Source organism: Sebastes fasciatus, chromosome 4, assembly GCF_043250625.1.
Source record: "Sebastes fasciatus isolate fSebFas1 chromosome 4, fSebFas1.pri, whole genome shotgun sequence".
NCBI classification, from domain to species: Eukaryota; Metazoa; Chordata; class Actinopteri; order Perciformes; family Sebastidae; genus Sebastes; species Sebastes fasciatus.
The window spans coordinates 28437093-28463241 of NC_133798.1; the positions used below are offsets into that span (position 1 = coordinate 28437093).

The following is a 26149-nucleotide window of genomic DNA, read 5'->3' on the forward strand; positions in this document are numbered from 1 at the left end:
AGCTTTGGGGCTAACCGCCTTCACTTTAGCCAGCAGGTGGTTGTGAAGACACTGTACACACACTGCACTGCTACATTCAGCTATAACGTTACTGATAACTTCCTACTCATCATCACAAAATCTCTCTCTCTCTCTCTCTCTCTCAGTCGCTAACGTTACGCCGGGCTTGTAATACACTGACGGAAAGAAACCCTGACAGAGGAGTCAGGCAGACACACAGTTGACAACCTCGCAGCTAAACTAACGGATGAGGTGGAGACTGAAGTGGGTGCACAACAATACACACAACATTGTGGCTGCTAACGGTCTGATGAACTGGGGACTCAGTTGTCTGTTTTGTCTGTTTTTCATACTCTGCATCTGGTGATAAATGATGATTGAACCTGTTTGTGCATCGGTTATCATTACAGCTGGGCGGCACTATTAAATAAAGATTCAATAAAGACGATTAAAGAAGTAAAGAAACGGTTAACAACACTTCTCAAGTTGATGCACCACCAAAACATAAACATCTATTTAGTTTAAGTGCTGCTCAAAGTCCTGGGAGATTAAGTAGAGAATGTACAGCTACTATCCTCTCCTCTACGGTGAGCAGGGCTGCACGATATTCAGTTTGAGAAAGAGAAAAAGGGAAAAGAGAAGGAGGTGAAAGAGGTGAAGGAGGTGAAGGAGCAGAGCCCAGTGGAGTTTCTCCCCAGCAGGATATTGTGTTGTTATTATGGCCATTTTCAAAGGGGTCCCTTGACCTCTGACCTCCAGATGTGAATGAAAATGGGTTCTATGGGTACCGACTAGCCTCCCCTTTACAGACATTAGCATGCAGTATAAATGTTATTTTTGCCTATTCTAAAATGGTTTATTTCTGGTGTGTTCTTTACACTTCTACTACTACTATACAGTTTTTCTACAATTAAATAAAAAAAAAAAAACGAAATATACAGCGTCGCTTACAGTATCGCTATATATCCCAATATGAATCGTTACCCCTGTATCATGATACGTATCGTATCGTCATATTCTTGCCAATACACAGCTATAATGCTAAGCTAAGCTAAGCAGCTGCTGTCTGTAGAGTTACATCTATCACAAAGACATCAGAGCCGTATCAATACAATTTAAATATCTAATTCTCTGCCAGAAAAATGTTGAACTATTCCTTTGAGTGAAGAAGCTCTAATCCAGCTTTCACTACCACCCCTCTCTCTGTAGGTCAAAGGTCACACTTTAAGTAGTCTGTCCAGCAGCTCTGCTCTAGTGGAGGTCAAAGGTCGGGGTTAAACCAACGCTGCATCCAGTCTAGACCATGGTGTTGAGCTGAACATAAAGGTGTCTGACTCTGAGAGCCAAAAGGGACGCTGGTCTTAAGTGTCTTAAGTGTCTTTATGTATTTACTTTTAGGATGATGTTGAGCAGGTATTGAAGGGTGTTACTGAACCAACCACTGACCCAGCCTCTCTGTGGCTGGTTCGCAGTCCACCCTGAACTGCTTTTAACTTTCTGTAAATCCCATAATCCACTAACCACTTTCACTACTTGAGCTGCCTGTTGGATGTTTACAGTCCGTCTCTGAATGATGTCTGCTGTCTGTTAAACCTGCAGGACACAAACCCTGTTTCTCTTCTGTTAGACATACCAAAGATGTGTTTAGGTTCAGAGGAGGAGGAGAGAAGATAATAAACAGCTGAAGACTCTATAAATACAGAATACCACAGTCATGGTTTTATAGTCAGTGATAAACGTCTCTGTGTGGTTATCATCTACAAACTCAAAGCAAAGGGAAGGGAGAGGATTTAAAAGTGACTACAAACATCTGGAAGCTGCAGTTTGAAGTAAAAAAAAAAAAATCTATATTCAAGTCACACAGTGTAGGTGGAAACATCTGGACTAGATTCATCCAGATGCAGAACTGTCATGTTTTTTCTATGATTTTGAAATAGATTTTTTAATGCCAGAATTAATATATTTGCTTTATTTGAGTCTATGCGGAGGTTAAAGGAAGTTACCGCTTTTATTGTTGTAGTCTAAGTAACATTACGTCATATCCGTTCCGTATCCATCACCAAAACAAACCATTCATTTTGTCTCCATTAACTTAACACAACAGGTGTGTTTGTGCCTCCTGCATCAGTGTGCAAAGACCCTGAAGACTGAACCACACTGAGACTGCTGTCAGTAAATCACAGTAACAGAAGCCTTCTGCAGACTCTACTCTTATAATGAGACCTGAAGGAAGTGAAAGTTAAACCACCACACCTGAGCATCGCAATCAAGTCCCTCACTCTCTACATAAAAGGGGACATCCTCCATTTTGTGGATTTTGGTTTCTCAAGAAAAAAAAAACTCACCTGCAGGCTGTGTCATGCAGCTGCCACTGCCAGCGGTGGAAACACCCGCATCCTGTTTCAGCACATGAAGGCCAATAAGAGATAAGAACGTCTACTAGAAAGCTTAACATAAAGTGTATGAGAGGGCTCCAAATAATGTGAAGTCACACAGCCCTAGTTAACATGGTGTAACACCATGTTAACTAGGGCTGTTAATTGATTAAAATAGTTCATCGTGATTAATCTCATGATTGTCCATAGTTAATCGCAAATTAATGGCACATTTTGTATCTGTTCAAAATGTACCTTAAAAGGGAGATTTGTCAAGAATTTAGCACTCTTATCAAAATGGGAGTGAGCAAATATGCTGCTTTATGCAAATGTATTTATATATTTATTATTGGAAATCAATCAACAACACAAAAAAATTACAAATATTGTCCAGAAACCCTCACAGGTACTGCATTTAGCATAAAAAATATGCTCAAATCATAACATGGCAAACTGCAGGCAACAACAGCTGTCAGTGTGTCAGTGTGCTGACTTGACCAAACTGTATGTGATTATCATAAAGTGGGCATGTCTGTAAAGGGGAGACTCGTGTCTACCTATAGAACCCATTTTCATTCACATATCTGGAGGTCAGAGGTCAAGGGACCATTGGAGCATTATTTAACCTCCTTCTCCACAAGCTACCATGGACTTTTTTGGTACTTCTTTCTGACATTTTTTCGGCATTAACGCTTTATTATCGCATAAACTTTAACTTACTTTTTAACACACGTTGTACTCTTGAATATATTTCCACTTTAAACAGCAGGTGTAGAGTCATGTTAATCTTACTGTGTGGATGGTAGAAGTCAATCCACTTCTGTGGAAGAGAAGTTTGGAGTGTTATTTAACCTCCTTCACAATAAGATAGCCCACTACAACTTAAAAATCACAAGTTGCGTGAATACATTAAAGAATTTGTGGCGTTAAAACAAATTTGCGTTAACGTGTTATTATCACGTTAACTTCGACAGCCGTAATATTAATATCAAATGGGAGAGAATGTAATTTTATCACAAGTTTCCTGTCAATAGACGTAGTAGCAGAGAGCTGATTTACATCACTGCTGTTCAGGGTTAAAAATAAATGCCATTTTAAATCTGAGCAGTGTCACATGATGCTAATCATGTCTATAACCTCTTCAGACTCCACCATGAAGCAACTCTGATGCCATGACATGTGAATCCTAGACGGGCATAAAAAAAACAACAACCCACAAACTGCACCAGCGACACAATGACAGTTCTAATATAGAAACCAGAGCATGAAGCTGGTGTGGAGCCTCGTCCTCTCTGTCTGGATGGACCCGCTCATGATAAACAGCCTGTTTAAATGTTATGTCAGTGTGTCAAGTGAGTTTCAGCAGCGTCACGCCCTTAAAACGTGTGAAAATACGCCGCTAGGGTTTAAAGATTAATGGGTGGTACAATTCTTTACAGCGTTGTGTTTTTATCGGTCCGTTAGCAGTGATGGATGTCAACCATGTCACAGCTGTAAACATTACAAATGTGTCCCAATTTATTTCCTGTTGCAGTGAATGACATCAGCTGACAGGAAGTAAACATGGACTCAAGCTGTTGCCTCGCAATTAGGGCCGTCCTCAACCAAAAAAAATCGTTAGTTGAGTAAGCATGTGGAAAACACCAGCTGTGCCGCCGTCATCCTTTTATCCAAGGTGTTAGGGGGGTTGCGCTACTGTTGCGCTTAAGCAACCAAAACCTGCGCACTGCGATGACAATGATGAATTTGGGGCAATTTAGCAGTAAAAGCCTCACTGACTAAACTAAACAAAGTAAGAAAAAAGATAGATGGATTTCCAGCACACCGTAAATCCCTCACAGTAACATTACTGCTCGATTTGTACTATAATGATTAACTCCTCCTCCATATATTTACCGTAGACTGATATTCAGGGAAGAAAGAAAAGATATCTGCCAGCTGTGATTGGTTGTTCTTCGTCACGACATGCGGTTGAAATATTTTTATCTCGGAGCGCAGCCGTCTTGCCCTGAAAAACAGGCGCTTGGGTTTGAGCGAGCCTGCTGCGCGTCTATATTGACAACAATAGATTTGAGCGTGCAAAAGACGCGGCATGTGTACGCCCACTAACACTCATACTATTTTGTTTTGTTAATCGATTAGTTGATTTAATCGACAGATCTGTAAAACTGAGTTTCTCCACTAAGAATCGCACAAAAACACTGCTTTAAATGTGGTGTTTACCAGAGATGTGCTCAGAAGTTTCTTGGAAATAGGTTAAAAAAGCATAAAAATTGACTAAAGCCGTTAGCTTCTCCAATGTCATTAGTTTCTCCTAAGTTCGTTAGCTTCTCTGATGCTGTTAGCTAACAAACTCTGGTGCGGTTTGTTTGGTCAGCTGTGAACGCAGTAATCATACTCTGGTGTGGACCAAAACAACCGGTCCGAGACCGCTTGCAAGAGATGGTGGGAGAGTTAGACCCGGCGCTGCCGCTGGCCACCAGCCCGCATTAAAGCATGGCAGAATTAGCAAACTAGCCAGCTGTCCGCTAGTTAGCTAATTCCACCATGCTTTAATGCTACATTGGTAGTTAAATCTATTTCAAATAGACCATTACTTAAAACTGCTAAAATAATAAAAATAATTAAAGATTTTACACAGTGTTAAAAGAGAATTAAAGTCAGGAACCTGAGGTGAGTGAATCCACTGAAATGAACTAATTTCTGTCCTAAATGTTGTTGTTATAAAAGCTGGAGTGAATCAAGACTCTCAGATTAGAGTCCAGTATCTGGACGCTTGTAGTCTCGTTTCCTGTCTCTCTTTACTGTGGATGGAAGCAGAAATGTGTCTAAAGTGAAGTGCAAACAGTTTTTATGACGGACACAGAACCAAATTGCCAGGGCAGCCAGTTAGTTCACCTCTGGCTGTAATTCAGGACCTGAACAGTGAGCTGAGTGCTGGTATCAGCAGCCGTGTTCAGCCTGCATCCATCAGGACTCTTTCTGCTGTTATAGAGGACTCTCCATCTTATTGATCATCCAGCGGCTGTGTAGCTCAGTCAGCACACTGCAGAGCTTTAACAGCTCAACATCTAAATGTACGAAACTACTGTTAAGAGCTCTGCTACGAAACCTGGAAGTCACACCATGTGCTAAAGTCTACAGGAACGGTTTCCACTGTGTAATATGAACTGTATTCTTTGGTATATTCTTGAATTTCATGTTGTCAATTGTATGTAAAATCATCGTTTTTGTTGTGTGTCTAGAAGTGATGTCAAACTAATGTGCATCAGCAGCAGTGAGAAGGTGGAGGGCGAACCGACAACCATCATCATCTACTGCACCAGTTCTACATCCACCCAGCTCTGTCTTTATCCGTCTTTCTGTCACTCTGAGGTTCAGTCAGCAGACAGAGAAACAACAGCCAGAGATGCCTCCGCAGCACAGCGACTCAGAAACTATCTGACATCAGAGAGATTATGGCCGTAAGTGAATTGGCAACCAAAACTCTGGGAACAGAGAAAGTGGAGCAACATCCTCACCACGCCAAGCAACTCACCTCCACCTGACAACAAAAGGCAAGCCTACAAGCAGTTATCAGAGTCATCCTGCTGACGCTGGACAGTTTTCAGTGGTTACACAATAAATGGAAACATACAATAATGTAAATAAAGAGCCAAATAATGAAATCAATACGCTAGCCTACGCTAGCCTGCGATGACAAATGAAACATGCTAGTGTAGGTTTGTCTGCTTCGCGTCGGGCTGAGAAACGCCTCTTAGCTGTGATATAATCACAACATACCACAGCCTGAATTAAGGCAAAGTCTTCTGGTTATTCTGATATCTATTTCTACATTTCCCGGCAGGCCAACACCACCCTCACCCCTCCTGACTAGACTTCCCTTTCAGTCTGATTCTCTGTTGTTTGCAGCAGCTCATCAGCTCAGGTAACTCCACTGAAATCCTCCGAGTCATTCAACACTGCAGCCGCTACTGAAGGACCTCCGGGGCTGTTTGTGGCAGAGCGCCGGGCAGGCCGATCGGGGTGACGGCAGGTCACGTAGCTCGCTGCTCAGCAGAGCTTTCTTCCTGTCTGACCGGCTCTCCCAGGAGGAGCAGACAGATCGGCTCATCTCAGCTTCCTGTTGGTGTCCTCCTCCAGGGCAGACGGGCTCAGCGACCCGGCTGTCAACCCGACCACTAACACCACAGAGGGCTGGCTGCACATAATGATAGTCTACAATCCTACGTGTCCACAGCTATTAATGTACACTTCACTGATATTAAACTGCTGATCAGGAGCTTGTTCTCTTCCACAGAAGTGGATTGACTTCTAACATCCACACAGATTAACACGACTCTACACATGCTGTTTAAAGAGGAAACATGTTCAAGACTACAAGGTGTGTTTAAAATTAAGTTGTGTTTTTTCGAACTACCTGTTCGAACACATTACCTCCCCACCTACAAACTTTGTATTCTTTTTAGGGCTGTCAAAGTTAACACGATAATAATGCGTTAATGCCGAAAAATGTGGAAAAGATGTCTGAAAACAGTCCGACAAATGTACAAAAAATGTCCGAAACATTTGGAAAAAATGTCCGAAACAAAGTCCAACAAATGTACAAACAATTTGCATAAAGCCGCATATTTGTTCACTCCCATGTTGATAAGAGAATTTAATACTTGACAAATCTCCTTTTAAGATACATTTTGAACAGATAAAAAATGTGCGATTATTCTCTGGTTGCTCTAGTTGAATGTATTTACTGCATTAGGATGAGCTTCATAGAAAACTGAAATAAAACACTTTTGACCAAAGTACACAAACACGTTTTTTCATTGTCAACCACACCACCACATTTCAACCACAAACTGGCAAAAAGCTGAAATGCCTGAAATCAAAGTTCAAATAACAGCAGGAAAGAAGGAAACACTTCTGCCTCAGTGATGCAACATTACTCATCATAATACGTGTGCCAGAGTGCCAATATTACATCATCAAGAACAAACTACATCACATGATTATTTGCTCCTTCAGTATTCATGTGCAGTTGTAAAGGGCGTGCCTTTGACTTGAATGTTTGCACTGAATATCAGATTAGGGACATCATGTAAATGGAGAATTTTAAAAAACTGAATGAACGCTTGTCTCTGTAGTTATAAGCCAAATAGTCTCTTTAATGAAACAGCACGACATAAATTTCTGCTTTAAATCCATGGCTGATGAATCACTCCTGCACTGGCTGTTATTTTATCCAAACTAGTGTTTATGGATGCTGGAACCGGACCACACAACAGACTGAGAGACAGTTACGTTTATTGTCGCCGTAGTGAAGCCGGCGCAAAAAATTACGTCATCACGGCTTTCGCGTCGTGTGTGAAAGTTCCGCAACTTGTCGTGGCGCACCTCAGAATTTTTTTAACTGTGAGCTGACTGCACGCGCTACGCTTTTCATTTCAACATGGACGCCTACGAGGGAAGACTGGCCGAGCAGGTTGGCCTGTACAGACATCTCTACAACTGTTCATTCAGAGACCACAGGGACAGTCACATGACCACAGGGACAGTCACATGACATTAAATACTTGGAGAGAAACAGGAAAGACACTGGTGAAAGAGGGTTTATGCTGCAGGCTGCGGAAGAATATGAGAGATTGTTTTGTAAAACCTAAAAAAAAGGTCTCATGGAATATGGAATATATATATATATATATATATATATATACACACACACACAAATCAGGCTTCAGGTAGCAGACTTCCCAAAGAATAAAGCAGAGAACGCTTCTCTTTTCTACATAGTTTCATTTACGTAACGTTCTTCCGGTAACATTTGGTGACTTATTGGCAAGAATCTGGAGATACGATACGTATCATGATACTGGGGTAACGGTTCAATATATTGTGATATACTGCAATACTGTAAGCAAGGCGATATATTGCAATTTTTTTAAATTCAATTTTAGGAAAAAGGTAATTGTATAAAGAACACAAGAAATACACCTTTTGGAATAGGAAAAAACAACACTGCATGCAAAAAAACTTTTTTGGCCCCAAACTGCATGTGATTATCATAAAGTGGGCATGCCTGTAAAGGGGAGGCTCGTGGGTACCCATAGAACCCATTTTCATTCACACATCTGGAGCTCAGAGGTCAAGGGACCCTTTTGAAAATGGCCATGCCAGTTTTTCCTCGCCAAAATTTGGTGTAAATTTGGAGTGTTATTTATCCTCCTTCCCGACAAGCTAGTGTGACATGGTTGGTACCAAAAGGATTCATTAGGTTTTCTAGTTTCATATGATGCCAGTAACTTCTCTAGTTTCGAAAATGAGCCACTACAACCTCCGAAAGATTGGATAACGGTCGGGCACGATGGCAGATTGACAGACTTTTAAGAGGTTAATAAAAAAAATCTATACAGTGTTTTGGAGAAACAATACAGTATCACACAACATAATATTGAAATACTCATGTGTATCGATATTTTCTTACACCCCTATATTCAACAGACTATTTTGTTTTTACGCCTGCTGGTGTTTCGGAGCATACTGCAACAAACAACGCGCTGCGCATAAACGTCTCTGTGCATGCTCGTAGCGGGCGCGCCATCTACGGAGGCCCACGCCACGGTGTTGCACGCGAGCATAAACAAAGCATTAGCATGACAGGATGTGCCTGTCTATGGAAGACATGTGTGATCTTATCCAGGAACCAGCATCTTCAGGTATGAACTTTTACAGCCATAACATGATCAGAATACAAGGATGAAGCTCATATCCTCCAGGAATGAGAATCTGGAGTTTCCTTTTTATATTCTAATATTCTCACTCCCTCCCTAACAGTCCAAACACAAGACCAAGTGGGAAAGTCTGATGTAGCTGGATAACGTTAGATAACTCAGAAACAGTGACTACGTTTACATGCACACTTATATTCCACTATTATTTCGAATATGACAGTATTCTGAATTTGATTTGGGTCATGTAAACAGCATATTCTGTTTGGTTATTCTGGATTAGGCCTTATTCTGAATGGAGCATTTTCAGATTAAGACGTGTGATCCGCTGATATTATTCAGGTTTAAGGAGCATTCTTTGGACATGTACACAGCACAATCCCAATATGTGTCTCAATCAGGGTTTTTACATCAGTTTGTGACACACAACCTCTTGTCTGTTTACGTCCAGCTCTGTGCGTTGGACCCAAACCAACTAGCTGATAGTTTGCAGAGATGCATGCCTTCAAATATTTCTCAACAAAGCTTCGAAGCCCACAAAATGGTATTCGGAACAGCCGTAATGTAAACTGGAATATTAGAGGAATATTCATTTTCATTAGCCATGTAAACAGCTTAGTAAGAATATTGTCTTTTTCAGAATAAGGACAAAAAAAAATTATATTTGGTGCATGTAAACGTAGTCACTGAAGCATGTTTCAGAAGTCACACCCAGACTTACAGGCATTTGACTCTGCTGCCAGATATGTTTGCTGATTGACACAGTTAAATGTTATGTGCACACACCCCACTGTGATTGGTTTAAAACAGTCACATGACAAACCTCAGACAACCTTTTCTTTGTGGTTCACCACCTTTGTTTACATTTTTCAGTACTTGGTGCAGGAGAAACAGCTTTATAATACTTCACTTCCTTTCATCGGCTGCCACCAGTAATGGTGTTATTCTCCAAGTTCTGTTCACCACAATTACTACTGACAAAGAGTATATTATATCAACGAAAAAGACCAATGGTACTGGGCTTTAGTGCGTCAGACGTCCAAGTTCATGTTCAGAAGAATCAAGAACCACAAATCTGGACAAATAAAATAAAGGGAATAGACACAACTATTATGTACACAAGTAAGTGCGAAAATAGGTGTATATACAACAACATAAATATAATGTCTATATTAGGTCTGTCAAAGTTGAGGCGATAATAATGTGTTAAAGCAAATTCATTTTAAAGACACAAATTTCTTTAATGCAACTTCCGATTTTTAAAGCTAGAGTGAAGATACTGGTATCATATGAAACTAAAAATCCTAAAGAATCCATTGGTACCAACCATGTCATACTAGCTGTCATGAAGGAGGTTAAATAATGCTCCAAAGTTACGCTCAATTTTCGTGAGGAAAAACTAGCATGGCCATTTTCAAAGGGGTCCCTTGACCTCTGACCTCAAGATATGTGAATGAAAATGGGTTCTATGGGTACCCACGAGTCTCCCCTTTACAGACATTCCCACTTTATGATAATCACATGCAGTTTGGGGCAAGTCATAGTCAAGTCAGCACACTGACACACTGACAGCTGTTGTTGCAATTGCAGTACCTGTGAGGGTTTCTGGACAATATTTGTCATTGTTTTGTGTTGTTAATTGATTTCCAATAAGAAATATATACATACATTTGCATAAAGCAAGCATATTTGCCAACTCCCATGTTGATAAGAGTATTAAATACTTGACAAATCTCCCTTTAAGGTACATTTTGAACACATAAAGAATGTGTGATTAATCACGATTAACTATGGACAATCATGCGATTCAATATTTTAATCGATTGACAGCCCTAATCTATATACAAGTCAAGTGTTTCTGTAAGTTGTAAACAATATAAATAGTGCAAAGAAAAAAATATTTAACGGGTGATTATGTAGGCTACAGTATACAGCATGTAGGATTTATATGAACAGTGACAGTGCATGATGATATAATGTACATGTTAAATACAGTGTACATTTTAACTGTAAAAATATAATCATAATGGAAGTGAGTGAATGTTTTAGTCTATGACTGATTTCAAGTGTTCATCAGAGTGATGGCCGATGGGACGAAACTGATCCAGAGTCTTTTCATCATTATGTAAAACTACTTTGACTCTCAAGACCACAAACTCACTGACGCACAACGCTGAAAGAAGTCATCATATAGTAATTATGATACTGGATAAACAGATTGAATCATATGGTTCAACAGAACAAGTCAGACACCTACAGAATATCTACACCTCCCACAACATTAACTGATATCCGGTATGTGTCAACACATTTACTAGAAGAATAAACATGCCGCCTATTCTCAGATATAATCCCTAATGTTGCTTCACAGTTAAATTGGTTTCCTGTTAATGGAATTAACACACAATGCAGCACTTAAAAAGGTGGATGAATTACTTTAGGTAGGTTAAATGAAAATCACACACCCTGTCAGAGTAACTTTAAGGCATTTAAAACAGTGATTCTCAAAGTGGGGTCCTTGGAACTCTGTCAGGGGGTCCACGAAGCAATTAGATATAAATTATAAAATTGTGCTGTATCAATAAAAAGTGCATATCTACAGATGGGGACCATTTGCGCGAATAAAACAAGCATATTGTGTCCATTACTCCCACCCACGTTAGCTTTGGGCCAATAGAAACTCTGATATGATTGTGACACACAGCAATAAGTTGAAGCACTTACTGAAAGTCATCTTGAGACTTGTAAATTTAAATATCTGGATTTATTAGGGCTATGCCAGTCTCGTTACTGTTCATTTTCTGAAATCTTTTAAGATCAATTACTTGAAATGTCGACTAACAATGCTGTGAAGTTGAGTCCAAATACAATTTGAATCAAATTGCTGGAAATGTTTTATAAATAATCCCTGACAATGACTGATATATTTGACTTCAGGACATCTGTGACTACATACATGCTGAAAATCAAAATGTTTTACTAGATTAATTTAGAGATTTTCCAAAGTAAGTAAGTTAAAAAAAAGTTAACAAAAATGGCAATAACGAATCGTAATACTTGTAGAATCGCAATACTTAAAAATCGCAATGCATATCAAATCGGCACCAAAGTATTGTGGTCGAATCGAATCTGGAGGTATTGTCCCAGACCTAGTATTGAATAGTACAAATGGTAGTAAGCATTATGCTTTATCAGTGTTACGTTTAGGAGGGGGTCCTTGGAAGATTCTCCCCTGTAAGGGGTCCCTGGCCCCAAAAAGTCTGAGATTTAGTGATGAACTAAGTAGTCTTTTTCTTCCTAGTAACTAATGTAACAGGCCTTCAACACTAGCTTGTGTTATGCAATCGTGCTAAAATGAGCCTATATGTCATATTATAATTAGCATGTTTTAATAACAGCAACAAAATCATAACTTTCAAGTCAATTGTGCTGTAAGATACAAATAAAGTTGAACCTGGTAACCCTGTTCAGAGGATATTTATATCATGTAGTTAGCCTGCATTTAGGTTAGCCACGTTCCTGCTCAGTGCTTGTCTGTTTTAGATGGTGGGGGACAAGAAACACAGACACTAATTGAATGTTAATAATCTGTGAGAGGTTATGGTGGCTAATTACACACGTAAAGAAACAGAAGATTGCTACAAACACAGCAGTCCCACGGAGCTAGCAGCTAACCTAGCTACCGTTAGCTTAGCTTAGCATAGCTAGCGGTGGCTGACTGCTCGGCCCTGGATCTCACTGCCCTTACAAAGCTAACACGCACGCTAATAACGTCTCACAGCAACACACTGCAATAACATTAGTCTCAAACAGACACGATAACATCCACTTAAGAGTGCAACATCGAATAATATGAAGGTATTTTTGGCACAACTTGTGCAGCTAGTCCCGAGGCCCGCTGTGGCCCGCTACCAGGCTAACGAGATCCATTATCGGACGCGGAGCTGCTTACAGCTAGGATGGGTGAGATTTTTTAGTGTTTTTCCGTGTAACTTTGCGATTAACCTACCATTTTTACAAGAACAACACCTGCATGGACAGCTGACAAACCATATATACCCCCCTACTTAACATTATACAGATGGTTTATACAGCTGTTGACCTAACTGTCCTATCTGTCGTGTGATGCACAAATTAACCGATGCGGCGCTTTCAAGCCTCCGCTGTCAAACACATAGATCCATTATCGGACAAGCGTTTACCATTTCCCCACTTAACCCTTTTTAAATCATCATTTTAATCCAGTTTCGCTGCACAGCAAGCAATCACAATAGTCAAAGGGAGGTTATAGATTTAGTAAAATTGGCAATCAAGTGTTTCTAAAATGCTAAAATAGCTTGAAAACATGCTAAACATCCCAGTTAAACAGATATCATTGTAACCTAGCTACTGATAAGTGTGAATAACTGTTACACAAAACAGGGAAAGGCTGCTGTTACTGTCACTGTATGTGGTGGTTCAGGTATGGCAGTGGTTCAGGTATGGCAGTGGTTCAGGTATGGTAGTGGTTCAGGTATGGTAGTGGTTCAGGTATTGTGGTGGTTCAGGAGTGTGGAGGTAGTGGTTCAGGTATGGCAGTGGTTCAGGTATTGTGGTGGTTCAGGTATGGTAGTGGTTCAGGTATCGTGGTGGTTCAGGAGTGTGGAGGTAGTGGTTCAAGTATGGCAGTGGTTCAGGAGTGTGGAGGTAGTGGTTCAGGTATGGTAGTGGTTCAGCTATGGTAGTGGTTCAGGTGTGTGGAGGTAGTGGTTCAGGAGTGTGGAGGTGGTTCAGGAGTGTGGAGGTAGTGGTTCAGGTATTGTAGTGGTTCAGGAGTGTGGAGGTAGTGGTTCAGGTAAAAGGGAACAAGCTGGGTCAGATGGGGACTAGTAATGCAAAACAGCACTTCACTATGGACATAAATGCACCTTTTCTCTGCTGCTAAACACGACTGCAAATTGTGTGAAATTGTGCCTTTACTTATTTTATTGTCATTTTTTAGGTATTGTTAATTTTAATACTTATTTATTATATCCTTAATCCTTAATGCACTGACACTGGGAGCTGCTGGGAGAGAAACAATATTTAATTTCCTTCTTCTGTGTATGCAAAATACTCAGTGAAATGACCATAAAGTGAATCTTGAAAATCTTGACGTGTCCGATGATGGACGCATGCCCCTTAGCTCCCCGGTCTCTCCAGACAAAGACAGCAGCTAGCCCTGCTGAGCTAAGCAGCTAACCCACCGGGATAGATAGCTACCAGGCTATCTATCCCGCGTTTGCATCCAAAATCACACCAACAGAGACAACTTCAACAGCGTCCACTTACCACGTTTACAATCCCTATCCGACCACCGTTCATGTGCACTCCATAAAGTCCCGGTAATCCCAGTAAGAAACAGTTAGAACCAGCTCCCACAAACTGGTGGATTGAGCCGTCAGAGAGAGAACCAGTCAACGTGCTCCCAGTTCACTGGACCGCAGCCATCACACGGTCACATCCCGGAGAGAAAACGGGGAAAGCAGAGCGGGAAACACCGACATTTTGGAGTCACTTCTCGGGCCTGGATGAAAACAAGACTAATCCCAGATATTCCATGAGTGGATGTGATATTCCCAGAGTTCCCAGAGTCAACGTTACCCCCCCCCCCAAGTCAAGTCAACAGACAAGCAACAGACAGACAAACAGCACTGTGGGGCTAAATGGCTGTTAAGGTACAATGCATGCAACCAAACCCAGGAACACTGGATCAATGGAGTCACTGGACCTGGACTGGGTTTGGCTGGATTGCAGCCACCGACTGGACCTGGATTCAGTGGACTTTTGGACTGGATTCACACCACCCGGGGCCGGTTTAAAGGTCCCATATTGTAAAATGTAAGATTTTCATGTCTTTTATATTATAAAGCAGGTTTAAGTGCTTGATAAATACTGTGAAAGTATCGAAGCTCTCAATATACAGAGAAATACACACAGCCCGTATGCAGAAATTGTGCGTTAGGATTTCTGTCCATTTGTGATGTCACAAATATACAATATTTAGACCATTACACGGTTTTAAACGTAAACATTCTAAATGTGTCCCAGTTTAGTCCTGATTGCAGTGTATGTTAATGACATCAGCTGACAGGAAGTAAACATGGACCCAAACTGTTGCCAGGCCACGCAATTCTGTTGCAATTCTGTTGCAATTCTGTTGCAATTCCGTTGCAATTCTGTTGAAATGCACTAAAACGGAGCATTTCAGACAGATGGTAAATACAGGTATATTCAGGCAGACAGTATGAGGAAAATAAAGTTTTTTTAACATTACAGCATGTAAACATGTTCTAGTAGAAACACAAAATACAAGTATGAACCTGAGAATTAGCACGATATGGGACCCTTTAAGGCATAGGGCATATAGGCGGTTGCCTAGGACGCCACTTTCTTGGGGGGGCGCTGGTCGCCCTCTAAAAAAATTATAATAATGTTTTTAAAAAAATGCCGATCGGCGCTCCTACTCATTTTCTACATTCAAATCAATTTATACTTATATTGGGATGAATGGGCGCCATCTTGGAATCCGGTATCCAGTTCTTACAATACATCCATGGGCCACCTACTGAAGTGGTTCAGGGGTCAACTGGGTCTGACTAAGAGTCTATGGTCACACTGTACTTTGAGCTAAATGCTAATATCAGCATGCTAACACGCTCACAGTTACAATAACATGCTGACCTTTAACAGGTATAATGTTTGCCATCTTAGTTTAGCCTGTTAGCATGCTCATTTTAGCATTAGGTCAAAGTACAGTGTGACTATAGACCATAGAACGTGACCGACGTGGGGGGAGGGAGGGGAACTAGGATCAACATCAGCCGGGCCTACGATTCATGGTGGGACCTTCGTTTGGTTTTGGGTATCAAAACGGAGCCCGAGCTGGCAAAATTCCTATTGGACAATTAACCTAACATTACTGCCAAGCATGGGAAATATTTAGTGATATTGTGGTTTTAGCTGTCAATCACATTCAGTCTCGTGTGTGTCGCCTCACTGTTTTGACCGATGCTTGCTCGCGTCTACGTAGTGCGAGCACAAGCGCGAGTAACAGGATGCTGACTGTTGTTGACTTAACGGCCACAGGTGTCATTCTTACATTTAAAGCTTTTTATGTAACAGAGTATTTTTACAGTGTGGTATCAGTACTTTTACTGCAGTAAAGGATCTGAATACTCCCTCCAGCACTGTGTGTTTGTCCTCTTTTCTCTGATGAAGACACATTAGTGTTGAAACGTTTGCACAATTAAAGGCTGCAAGTCAATCAGTGTGCTCCAGTCCCTTTTTCCCCCATTAAATAAACTCTTCATTTCCCACTCTGAGCATTGAGGCAACACTGTCTCTCTCTCTCTCTCTCTCTCTCTCTCTCTCTCTCTCTCTCTCTCTCTCTCTCTCTCTCTCTCTCCTCCACTCCCCCTGAATGTCTCTTGTCCGTCCTGTCTCTCTCCACTGTAGAGCATAATAAGCAGACTTCAAAATAAATGAATTCCCCACGGCGTTTCATCACAGCAAGAGAAGAGAACACACACCCACTCAGTGGCAAAACATGCTCAATTAATCCTGCACACACACACACACACACACACACACACACACACACACACACACACACACACACAGAGCTGAAATCAGAGGACATGGTGTCCTCGATGCAGTGTTGAACAGCATATTGAACTATTCTTTGAAATCTGCCTCTGGCGTCCGGTTCCATCTGTATTCAGAGGAGAATAAACATTAGTGGGTTTTATATTCTAGTCATTTCTAACCGACTCCTATTCAGAGAGGCTTCCACTCAGAGCAGCATTATAATTTAGATCCTGGATCACCTGCGTTACAATTAAACACGTGAGCAAGCAACACTCAGACAACCAGGTTTAAATGATGCAGAACATTTCAGCTCTGTTTATTGGATGAGCATCACAGAAACATTTTTTATTATTACATGAAAAACAGTTTAGAAATGGACGAATCTCAAGAGCAGTGGGCAACCTCCAGCTCTGAGAAGTGAAGCCAATGCTGAAGTGCCTTAAACCTGCATTCTTTCTAATGCCAGCAGGGGGCGACTCCTCTGGTTGCTAAAAGAAGTCTGATTCTATAGAAGTCTATGAGAAAATGAGCCAACTTCTCAGTTGATTTATTACCTCAGTAAACATTGTAAACATGAGTTTATGGTCTCAACCGCATGATGTTCATTTAGTAAATTATGGTCCCATATAGAGTCAAATAGAACATAAAGCAGGGGATGCTTTAGGGCGGGGCTACCTTGTGATTGACAGGTTGCTACCACGGCGTTGTCCGGTCTGGGAGTTGTCCGTGTGTTCGTCTTGGAACTTTAACCCTTTCATAGTGTGTTTTCAGTTCATCAAAGTTACCAGGATGGTGACGGCCAAAAACCATGCTAAACTTGAGGCTCCAACACCGTAGTCCACAAACCAACGGGTGACGTCACTGTGACTACGTCCACTTCTTATATGCAGGTTTAAACTTAACCTTAAATTGTATTATTATTAGATTCGTCATATACGGCCATATTTGACGAGTTGTGAGTGAGAACGGGTTGGAAGCTGAGGTGGTGTTTTGGTGAAAACTGTCTCTCATTAATCACAGGTCTGTTTGGTGATTCATCAACAAGTGCAAACTAAATACTTGATGGAAACTTGTAGCTGCTACAGACCATTGCCGACTAATGCAAACAATTAATGAAATAATAACATAATGAAACACTGAAGATGCAACTAGATCAGCATCAAATTACAAGTTTAACACTTATGTTCGTCACTCAAGATTCAAGATTCAAGATGTTTATTTTCACACCGGTTATACAAGTACAATAGTGCGAAATACTTTTTGCTGGGAAGCTCCTTTAAAAGAGTAAGTTATATACAATAAATAAAAGGAAATACTTTGTACAAAGGCATCTTAAGAACATATATACTGTATATATATAAAGAGGCAGTGAGATAAATATACTCAGGCAGTCAGCATCGAACCAAAGATTGATTTCTTTTATCCACAGCTTCTTTCTCAGCCGTATAAAAACCCTTCAGTTTATTAAATCCCTGCAGTCATCTGAAGGCAGCAGGACAGATGTGTGTGTGTGTGTGTTTCATCTTCAGCCTTTAATTTAAAAAGTGTCGTGCCAAAGGGCAAAGCCATTATACATAATGATCCACTGAGTTTACCTTGATTAAATCAAGCAGCCAACAACAGGCGGCTGCAAGAAAACACAAAAACTTCTGTAAACATACAGCAGGTTGGTTATATTCTCCTGTGTGACACAAACCAACGGGACAATGAGGGAGCTATCTTGGCTTTTGGCCGTCACCATCTTGGTTTTTGGCCGTCGCCATCTTTGTATTTGGCCGTCGCCATTTTGGTTTTTGAACATCGCCATATTGGTTTTGGGAGTCACTATCTTGGTCTTTGGCCGTCGCCAGCTTCGTCTTCTGCCGTCGCCAACTTGGTCTTTGGCCGTCGCCATCTTGGTCTTTGGCCGTCGCCATCTGGGTCTTTGGCCGTCGCCATCTGGGTCTTTGGCCGTCGCCATCTTGGTCTTTGGCCGTCGCCATCTGGGTCTTTGGCCGTCGCCATCTTGGTTGGAGCTAAGTACAACTGAACGCTGAATAAGGCTTTTTTTTAGGCGACCAAAAAGGTTATAATTAACTCTGATGAACTGAAAACACACTGTGAAAGGGTTACAGTTGTAAGACGAAAACACAGACTTTTCCCAGACTGTACAAAACCGTGGTAGCAACCTGCCAATCACAAGGTAGCCCCGCCCTAAAGCATCCCCTGCTTTATGGTTTATTTGACTCTGAATGGGATCATAATTTACTAAATGAACATCATGCTGTATTGAAGAAGACTTGAAACTAGCGATTGAGACCATAAACTCATGTTTACAATGTTTACTGAGGTAATAAATCAAGTGAGAAGTAGGCTCATTCTCTCATAGACTTCTATAGAATCAGACTTCTTTAAGCAACCAGAGGAGTCGGCCCCTGCTGGCTATTAGAGAGAATGCAGGTTTAAGGCACTTCAGCATTGGCTTCACTTTTCAGACCCAGAGGTTGCCCCCTGGTGAAAACTGCAGCTATAGTAGCTGTTTTTAACCCAACGGCCACAAGAGGCAACAACGAACTCATTCCACACTCTAGGAGGCACTTTAATTGTGAAACATCTCAGTTTTCTTCCACTTCTTACAAATATTTCACTGCAAACCTGGCCGTCCTGCCTGAACAATCTTGGATGGGAGATTGGACTGAGAAGGCATCACTGAGGCTACAACTAACTGTGAAATAGATGACTGAGGTTTTGGTTTCACACCAGCTACACCTGCCAAGAAACACAACCCTCTCCAGAGCGAGAGGCCTGGCTCGCCGCACACTCCTCTCCTCCAGTTTAACTGGAGCTGACGGCTCAATAAAAGCACAGAGTTGTTGATCCGTCGTCATTATTTCCGTCTCTGGGCTGCAGCCTCCGTGGGGAGACTGTGTGGACGAGGAATGTCTTCGTTCAGCTCCGGTTGTGTTTAATCTCTCGTGCAGCTCGATTATTCTGCAGCAGACGACCTGACACGGCTGTTTATTCCTGCTCTGACCTGCTGCCATGTAAACACAAGAAAACAACTTTAACAGGATGAAGTCAGAATAGAAACTGCAGCCAGTTTGAGTTTACATCATATTTAGGCAAAGAGACTGAACACAAGAAGCCAAGAGGCAACAACAACAGCTGAGAGACACAAGTATGGAGTGATGTGGAAAGTAACTAAGTACATTTAATCAAGTACTGTACTTATGTAATATTTTGAGGTATTTATTTCTAAATTTTTTGCTACCTTATACTTCCACTCCACTACATTTCAGAGGGAAATATTGTACATTTTACTGCACTTTTTTGCATTTATTTCACAGCTGTAGTTGCTTGTTACTTTTCAGACTAAGATTTTACATAAAAAAACATATGATAAACTTCTAAAATACAATGAATTGTTAAAGATGAAACCAGTTCTTTCCGACCTTTTGGACTTTTGACCTCTTACAAAAGTTTCTTGGACTTGAACAAAAGAATGAATAAAAGAAAGGATGAATTAAAGAGAGAAGGAAATAATAAATGCAAGAGAGAAAGAATGAATGGAAGCATGAATTAAAGAAAGAAAGAAAGAAAGAAAGAATCCATCACAGTTGGTCGTGGTTCAGTTTGCAGACTTTAATCCAACCTTCACTTAGCACGTTTTCCTTATTTCAATTGCTGTCTTGTTTAGTTGCTGTCAGCCAATCAGTGTCCAGTGTTGACTGCATTTAGTTTAAACATTTAGGTAAACTTTTTTTAATATTTTGATCCAAATATCTAGATATCAAAATTAAAATGGTGCAATAGATGAATGTTGTGATGTTTAATGATATAATCTACAGCTCCATAAATAGATTATCCTCAGGTGTGTGTGTGTGAGAGAGAGAGTGTATGTGTGTGTGTGCCTCCTCAGCTCAGTAATAATTAATAGGAAACTTATCTGGCTGAGATAAAGAGGGGTACATCTCCATGGTGACAACCCCCCAGGCCTACAAACACACACACAGACACACACACACACACACACACACACACACACACACACACACACACACACACACACACCTCCTGTTGGGTTAGACTACTGTGAACGCAGTGAGTGTGAGGTTATCATCAGAGCTGCAGCATGCACAGGTCCTACCAGCCGCTAAAGCCCGTCACCAACCGCTACCTGCAGCAGCGATGGGACCACAACAACTACGAGAGCCACCGCGGGAAGGTAGGAGGAGGAGGGAGGGGAAGATAGGGGACTGGGTGGTGGAGGAGGACTGGGTGGTGGTGGACTGAGTGGTGGTGGACTGAGTGGTGGTGGAGGACTGGGTGGTGGAGGACTGGGCGGTGTTGGACTGAGTAGTGGTGGACTGAATGGTGGAGGACTTGGTGGATAAGATAAGATAAGATAAGATAAGATAAGATAAGATAAGATAAGATAAGATCTACTTCATTGTCAGTGTAATACAGTGGTAAACCAAACACACAATAAAAAAGATAAGTTAAGTATTGAACATGCCCTGTGAGATAAAAGATATAAATACATAGGCATTATAAAAATCAGGAGAGAATCATAAAAGCCATAAAACCATAATACATAACACATAAAACTAAATGCAACAGTGTCTCCTTGGATTAAACTGTTTTCTTCTTCAGTAGTGCTATAGATGGTTATTTTCACATTTACTGGCTCTGTAACGTCTAGCTGAAGGAATATATAATAAATAAGAAGTATTCGCAGTAGTAGAATAGTAGGAATAGAAAATACATTGTATACTTGTTGTAGTAATCAGTTAAAGTTGTATTAATTGTTTTTTTGGCCACTTGGGGGCAGCGACACAAACTAAACACAGTATTTGACATATTTTCCCTTTATAATGTTGTTGTGGCGACATTATTAATAAACAGTTTCCTATTTACGCACCCGTCAGTTACAGATTATATCTAACTAACATTTAATGGGAAGTTGATCCTAAAATGAATGTTCTAATATTAATTATAAACATCTTTATGGAAGACAGAAGATAAAGTCATATTAACACCTGAACATTTCCCATTTTGTGCCTTTTTCTTGGATTTTTATTTGACAGAAGATCCTGTTTGTCTCTCATTCGGAGTGAAAAGGAGTTAAATGAACCATAAAACCAGACATGAGGTCCAATAAACATGAACCACACAAAAGATCCAAATATTGCAAGCGAAAAATCGCTTCAGTCTGAATATAATAATAATGTTGGGTGTCTCCAAATTGGGAGTTTATTAAAAAACAGAGTATACATATTATCTGTAGATTTAGTTTAAAGTTTGAGTATCTGAAGTTAGAACAGCATCCACATTGCAGCTTTCCTGTGTTTACCTGTCCAGGTGTGCTCCGCCCTGCCAGTAGTGGACAACAAGGGCGCGAGGACGCCAGCTCACGTCCAGCTCAAACTCAAAAAACTACAGGTCAGTGGACACTCCCCGGTGTCGATCAGTTCCCATTAAAACCAGAGCAGTGTGGGAGATGTCTCTGGTTTAACTCCTGGTCTCTGTGATTCAGCTGCAGGACGAGCGTCTGTCCATCATCGACAGAGACAACCGCCTCTTGGCCTCCAAACTGGCCAACATAGTCTGCTCTAAAGGCCTTGTGGACCATCAGAACCAGTACCACCTGAGGAGGTGACAACCTGCTGACACATAATACAGAACATGTTATGTTAGGGTTTGTCATGTCCTGCTGTATCCAGTCAGGACACAACATGTTATGTCCTCTTATGTAATGTTATGTCCTGTCATGTTATATCAGCCATTTCCTGTCATGTCCTGTGATGTATTGTCCTGATATGTCACGTAATGCCTTCTTCTGTCATGTTCTGTTATATCATGTCATATCATGTCTTTTTATGTCATAGCGTGTTATATGATGTGATATAATGGAATGGCATGTTATGTCTTGTTATGTCATCTAATATCTTGTTCTGTCATGTCCTACATTATGCCAGGTCATAGCTTGTGACATAATGTGATGTCATGTCCTATCTTGTTATGACGTCCTCTCATGTACTGTAATGTCACGCCTTGTTATATCATGCCATTTCCAGTCATTTAATATCCTGTTATATCATGATTTTGTCATTTCCTGTTATTATTTTGCCATTACCTTATCCTGTCTTATCTTGTCATGTAAGTATTGTTATGACATGTCATGAAACATGACGTCATATGACTGCAATTTACATGTGATCAGCAGCACAAGACGCCAGAGTATAACATCTTATTATATATATATATATATATATATATATATATATATTTAGCAGTATATTCCACAGAGCTGAAGTTTATTCAATGACTGACAGCTGTTGTTCATCTCAGTTTGTATTCTGCTATCACGGTGACCTTCATGGAGTTTCTCTCCTCCCATGAGGTCTTTAACGTTTCTATGATGATGCCAGGGCTCCTTGTTGGACCTTTAAATAATGGATATGACCAGTCCTGCTCTGTTACGCTGTTGAATTATTGATCTGGATGTGGATGTGTGATGGTGGTGACAGTCTCTGGTATTTATCTGCCCTCTCACTGGGCTGTAAAACCTTTAATGTTGACAGGAGCTATAAAGCTTCTCCGAAACCTTTTATTCTGGGACTCAGGGAGCTGCTATAAATCCACCTTGACAACCAGCAACAAAACACCAAAAAAATCACTCCTGCTTAGTAAAATAAAGTGCTATGGGCGTTAATCATCACTTTTTAAGTTGATATGTTGACCTTGTTAGCAAACAGTTGCTTATTTCCACATCCAGCAGTCTTTTTGACCAATATTCTCTTTCTTTTAGCTCTGTTTTTGGTCTCCACCAACTCCTGAGGGACATATCTGTCTCTTTAGCTGCTAAATGCTCCACTAAGCTCACCAGAAAAAAGATAATTTAAAGCTTTAAAGCATAAAAATACACGTCGGGTAGCGTTAATGCATGTGTAGTGAGTTTTATTGACTTTTAAACTATGTGGTTTTCACATAAATGAATGCATTTCTACCCTTCCATTAAGCTTCCTCATCTTCCTCCTGTGTTTCTTCCTCAGTCTGAATGCTGACAAGAGGAGGGAGGAGTTTCTACTGGTCGGCCGTCAGAATCAGGCCATCTACCAGCGAATCACGTCTCGCCAGTCAGAGTACCGCCGCCAGCTGTGGTTGGATGACTGGGAGAGGGCGGAGCGTCGGCGGGACGGCATTTCCCGATACCCTCCGGGGCTCGCAGAGAAACAGGTGAGTCCAAACTGGAGCTGTGTGTTGGCAAGGATCTGCCGATACGATAACGTATCATGATACAGAGGTTACGATTCAATATATTGTGCTATATTGAGATACCGTATGGTGATGTATTAAGATTTTTAAAAACTAATTTTACTTGTGATAGTATAAAGAACACACCACCAGCATAAAATCTGAGTTAAAAGTTTACTTTTTTATGCAGTCAGAACAGTGGGATCTGCATTTGTATTTATCACAGTCCTTATAATGCCGGGTTCACACTACATGAAAATCCAGCAGATTTTAGGTCTGATTCCTCCTGATGATGGTCAGCAAAGCCCTGATAGTTTGATGGTTCTAAAGATGATCTTTCCAGATGTTCCTGTGGTGTGAGGTACTGTAAGTTAAGAGTGTTTTTTACATCCCCCGATCGGCTCTGAAGTCCATCCTGGATGCACTGATCTCATATCGGAAATATTAAACATGTTCAATATTTACGATGGGATATCCTGTTGTGTGTGGGGAACCCCAAGGACAGCCGATGACGCAGTCACGTAGAAAAGAACGATAGCCAATAGAGAACCAAGCTGACTGCTGAAGGAAGGACAACCATCGTCATCACGGCGGCCGCGGCTAATAAATGAGCTAATGCTAAACGTGAAGCATAAAGTAGTAGTAAGATGGAGCTCAGAAATGGAGGAGCAACTTGTTGAGTAGTGTTTATTTAACGTGTCTCCATGACTTCATCCATCCATCGTTCATCCTGCCCGTCGTCCCCTATGTTTGTTTACACTAAAGTCATGTTTGATCGCCAGAGATTTTGTGCGATTTCAGTTTTTTTTAGTGGGGACTCTTGTTGTTGATGAATGAATCTGTTAATGTGTGGTGTGCTGTTTTGGCCAAATCGTTGCTCTCCACACACTACAGGAACAAAACTGTTAAATTTAACACAACATGTCGTTATGTGTGGGCTCTCTGTATCTGAGATAAGAGACGCCTGCTGGACTGAATGAATGCTGAAGTGGCTCCCACAGATTCACAAAAAGCCTTTGAGTGATAATCGATGTCCGACCACGGCGCTCCTCCTGCAGCCTGACTGTTGTGTGTCAGCCATGATGAGCTGCTCGTTATCTCAGGATGAACCCTGAAGCAGAGGATGTGTTTGTGTCTGCAGAGGTCGCACAGGAAGGTGAAGTTTGCAGCCGTGGAGGGCAGCGACCGCTCGACGAGCTGCAGCCACTCCGACAGGACCAACAGGACCGACAGAGAAACCAGCTAAATGTGTCCCCATGTAGACCAACTATCCTCAGCTAACTGCCTTAATTAAAAATGACCCTAAATTTGGCATGCATGGCTCAAAATCTGTAATATAGCTCTCTGTTATAAAGAAATAACAGATGATAGAACGCTGTGATTGACCAATCAGAATCGAGGATTCAACAAAGCTGTGTAATAAAATATAAATAAACAGTTGGTCCCTGATATTGTTGGCTTAAAAGTGTTTAGTCAGTTTCACTACAATTTACTTTAAAAGTGTGAGAAAGAGAGTTACAGGGTGAAAAGTGCTTTTCATTCTTTATTTCTTTCTTTATTTGCCACCTCAATGCAGAAAATGAGAAAGGGTGCCAAAAAATTTAGATATTTTTTTAGAGGGTGACCAGCACCCCCCAGAAGGTGGCACCCTAGGCGCCCACCTATATGGCCTATGCCCTAAGCCGGCCCTGGCATGAAAAACAATGTTTTTGCCTGTAGTGTCCCGTCAAAAGCACAGATGGAACTCAATCCACCTGCATTAGACACAATGACAAATGTCAAACCTATTGAATATATTTTTGCATTAAAATATGTGAAGAAGACATCAATATATGAGTTTCAGACACCCCCTCATGTCAGCAGCTCTCTGTCCTCTGCTGTTATGTCCACTAGGTGGCAGTAAGTACATGTCTGTGTTTTTCTCTGGTCATTAAAGAGGTGATGGAGGGAGAGACAGAAGATCAACGACTACAGGAGCACAACAGTGATTTAGCGGTTCTGTGTGCTTATAATGAGAAGAGCTTCATCCCTCAGAGGCTGAGACAATGAGACTCACATTAGATTAATCACACATTTTTTATCTGTTCAAAATGTACCTTAAAGTGAGATTTGTTAAGTATTTAATACTCCTATCAACATGGGAGTGGACAAATATGCTGCTTTATGCAAATGTATGTATATATTGATTATTGGAAATCAATTAACAAC

The 26149-nt window shown here is 41.0% G+C and overlaps 2 protein-coding genes and 1 long non-coding RNA gene across 4 annotated transcripts in view; 2 read left to right on the forward strand and 1 right to left on the reverse strand.

Moving 5' to 3' along the window:
• The window catches only part of LOC141766481 (zinc finger protein 609-like), a 44388-nt gene extending 29583 nt beyond the window's left edge, over positions 1–14805 (reverse strand). The window contains exon 1 of the mRNA XM_074633382.1: positions 14408–14805. The gene's annotated coding sequence lies outside the window, so the exon portion shown is untranslated. The remainder of the gene's footprint in view (positions 1–14407) is intronic.
• LOC141766511 (uncharacterized) lies at positions 13605–13963 on the forward strand. The gene is made up of 3 exons (XR_012593645.1): positions 13605–13683; positions 13735–13820; positions 13862–13963. It is a non-coding gene; the product is annotated as an uncharacterized LOC141766511 (long non-coding RNA).
• Positions 14806–20729: 5924 nt separating the features above from the next.
• On the forward strand, positions 20730–25384 carry LOC141767092 (sperm axonemal maintenance protein CFAP97D1). Of its 2 annotated transcripts, XM_074634336.1 has the most exons (5): positions 20730–20909; positions 22046–22126; positions 22221–22339; positions 23740–23923; positions 25083–25384. In XM_074634336.1, exons 1-5 carry the CDS (start codon positions 20817–20819, stop codon positions 25185–25187), a joined length of 582 nt encoding a protein of 193 aa, XP_074490437.1. In that variant the 5' UTR covers positions 20730–20816; the 3' UTR covers positions 25188–25384. The 2 variants fall into 2 exon arrangements, with proteins under 2 accessions (XP_074490437.1, XP_074490438.1); XM_074634337.1 differs by lacking the exon at positions 22046–22126.
• The last annotated feature ends 765 nt before the right edge of the window (positions 25385–26149 follow it).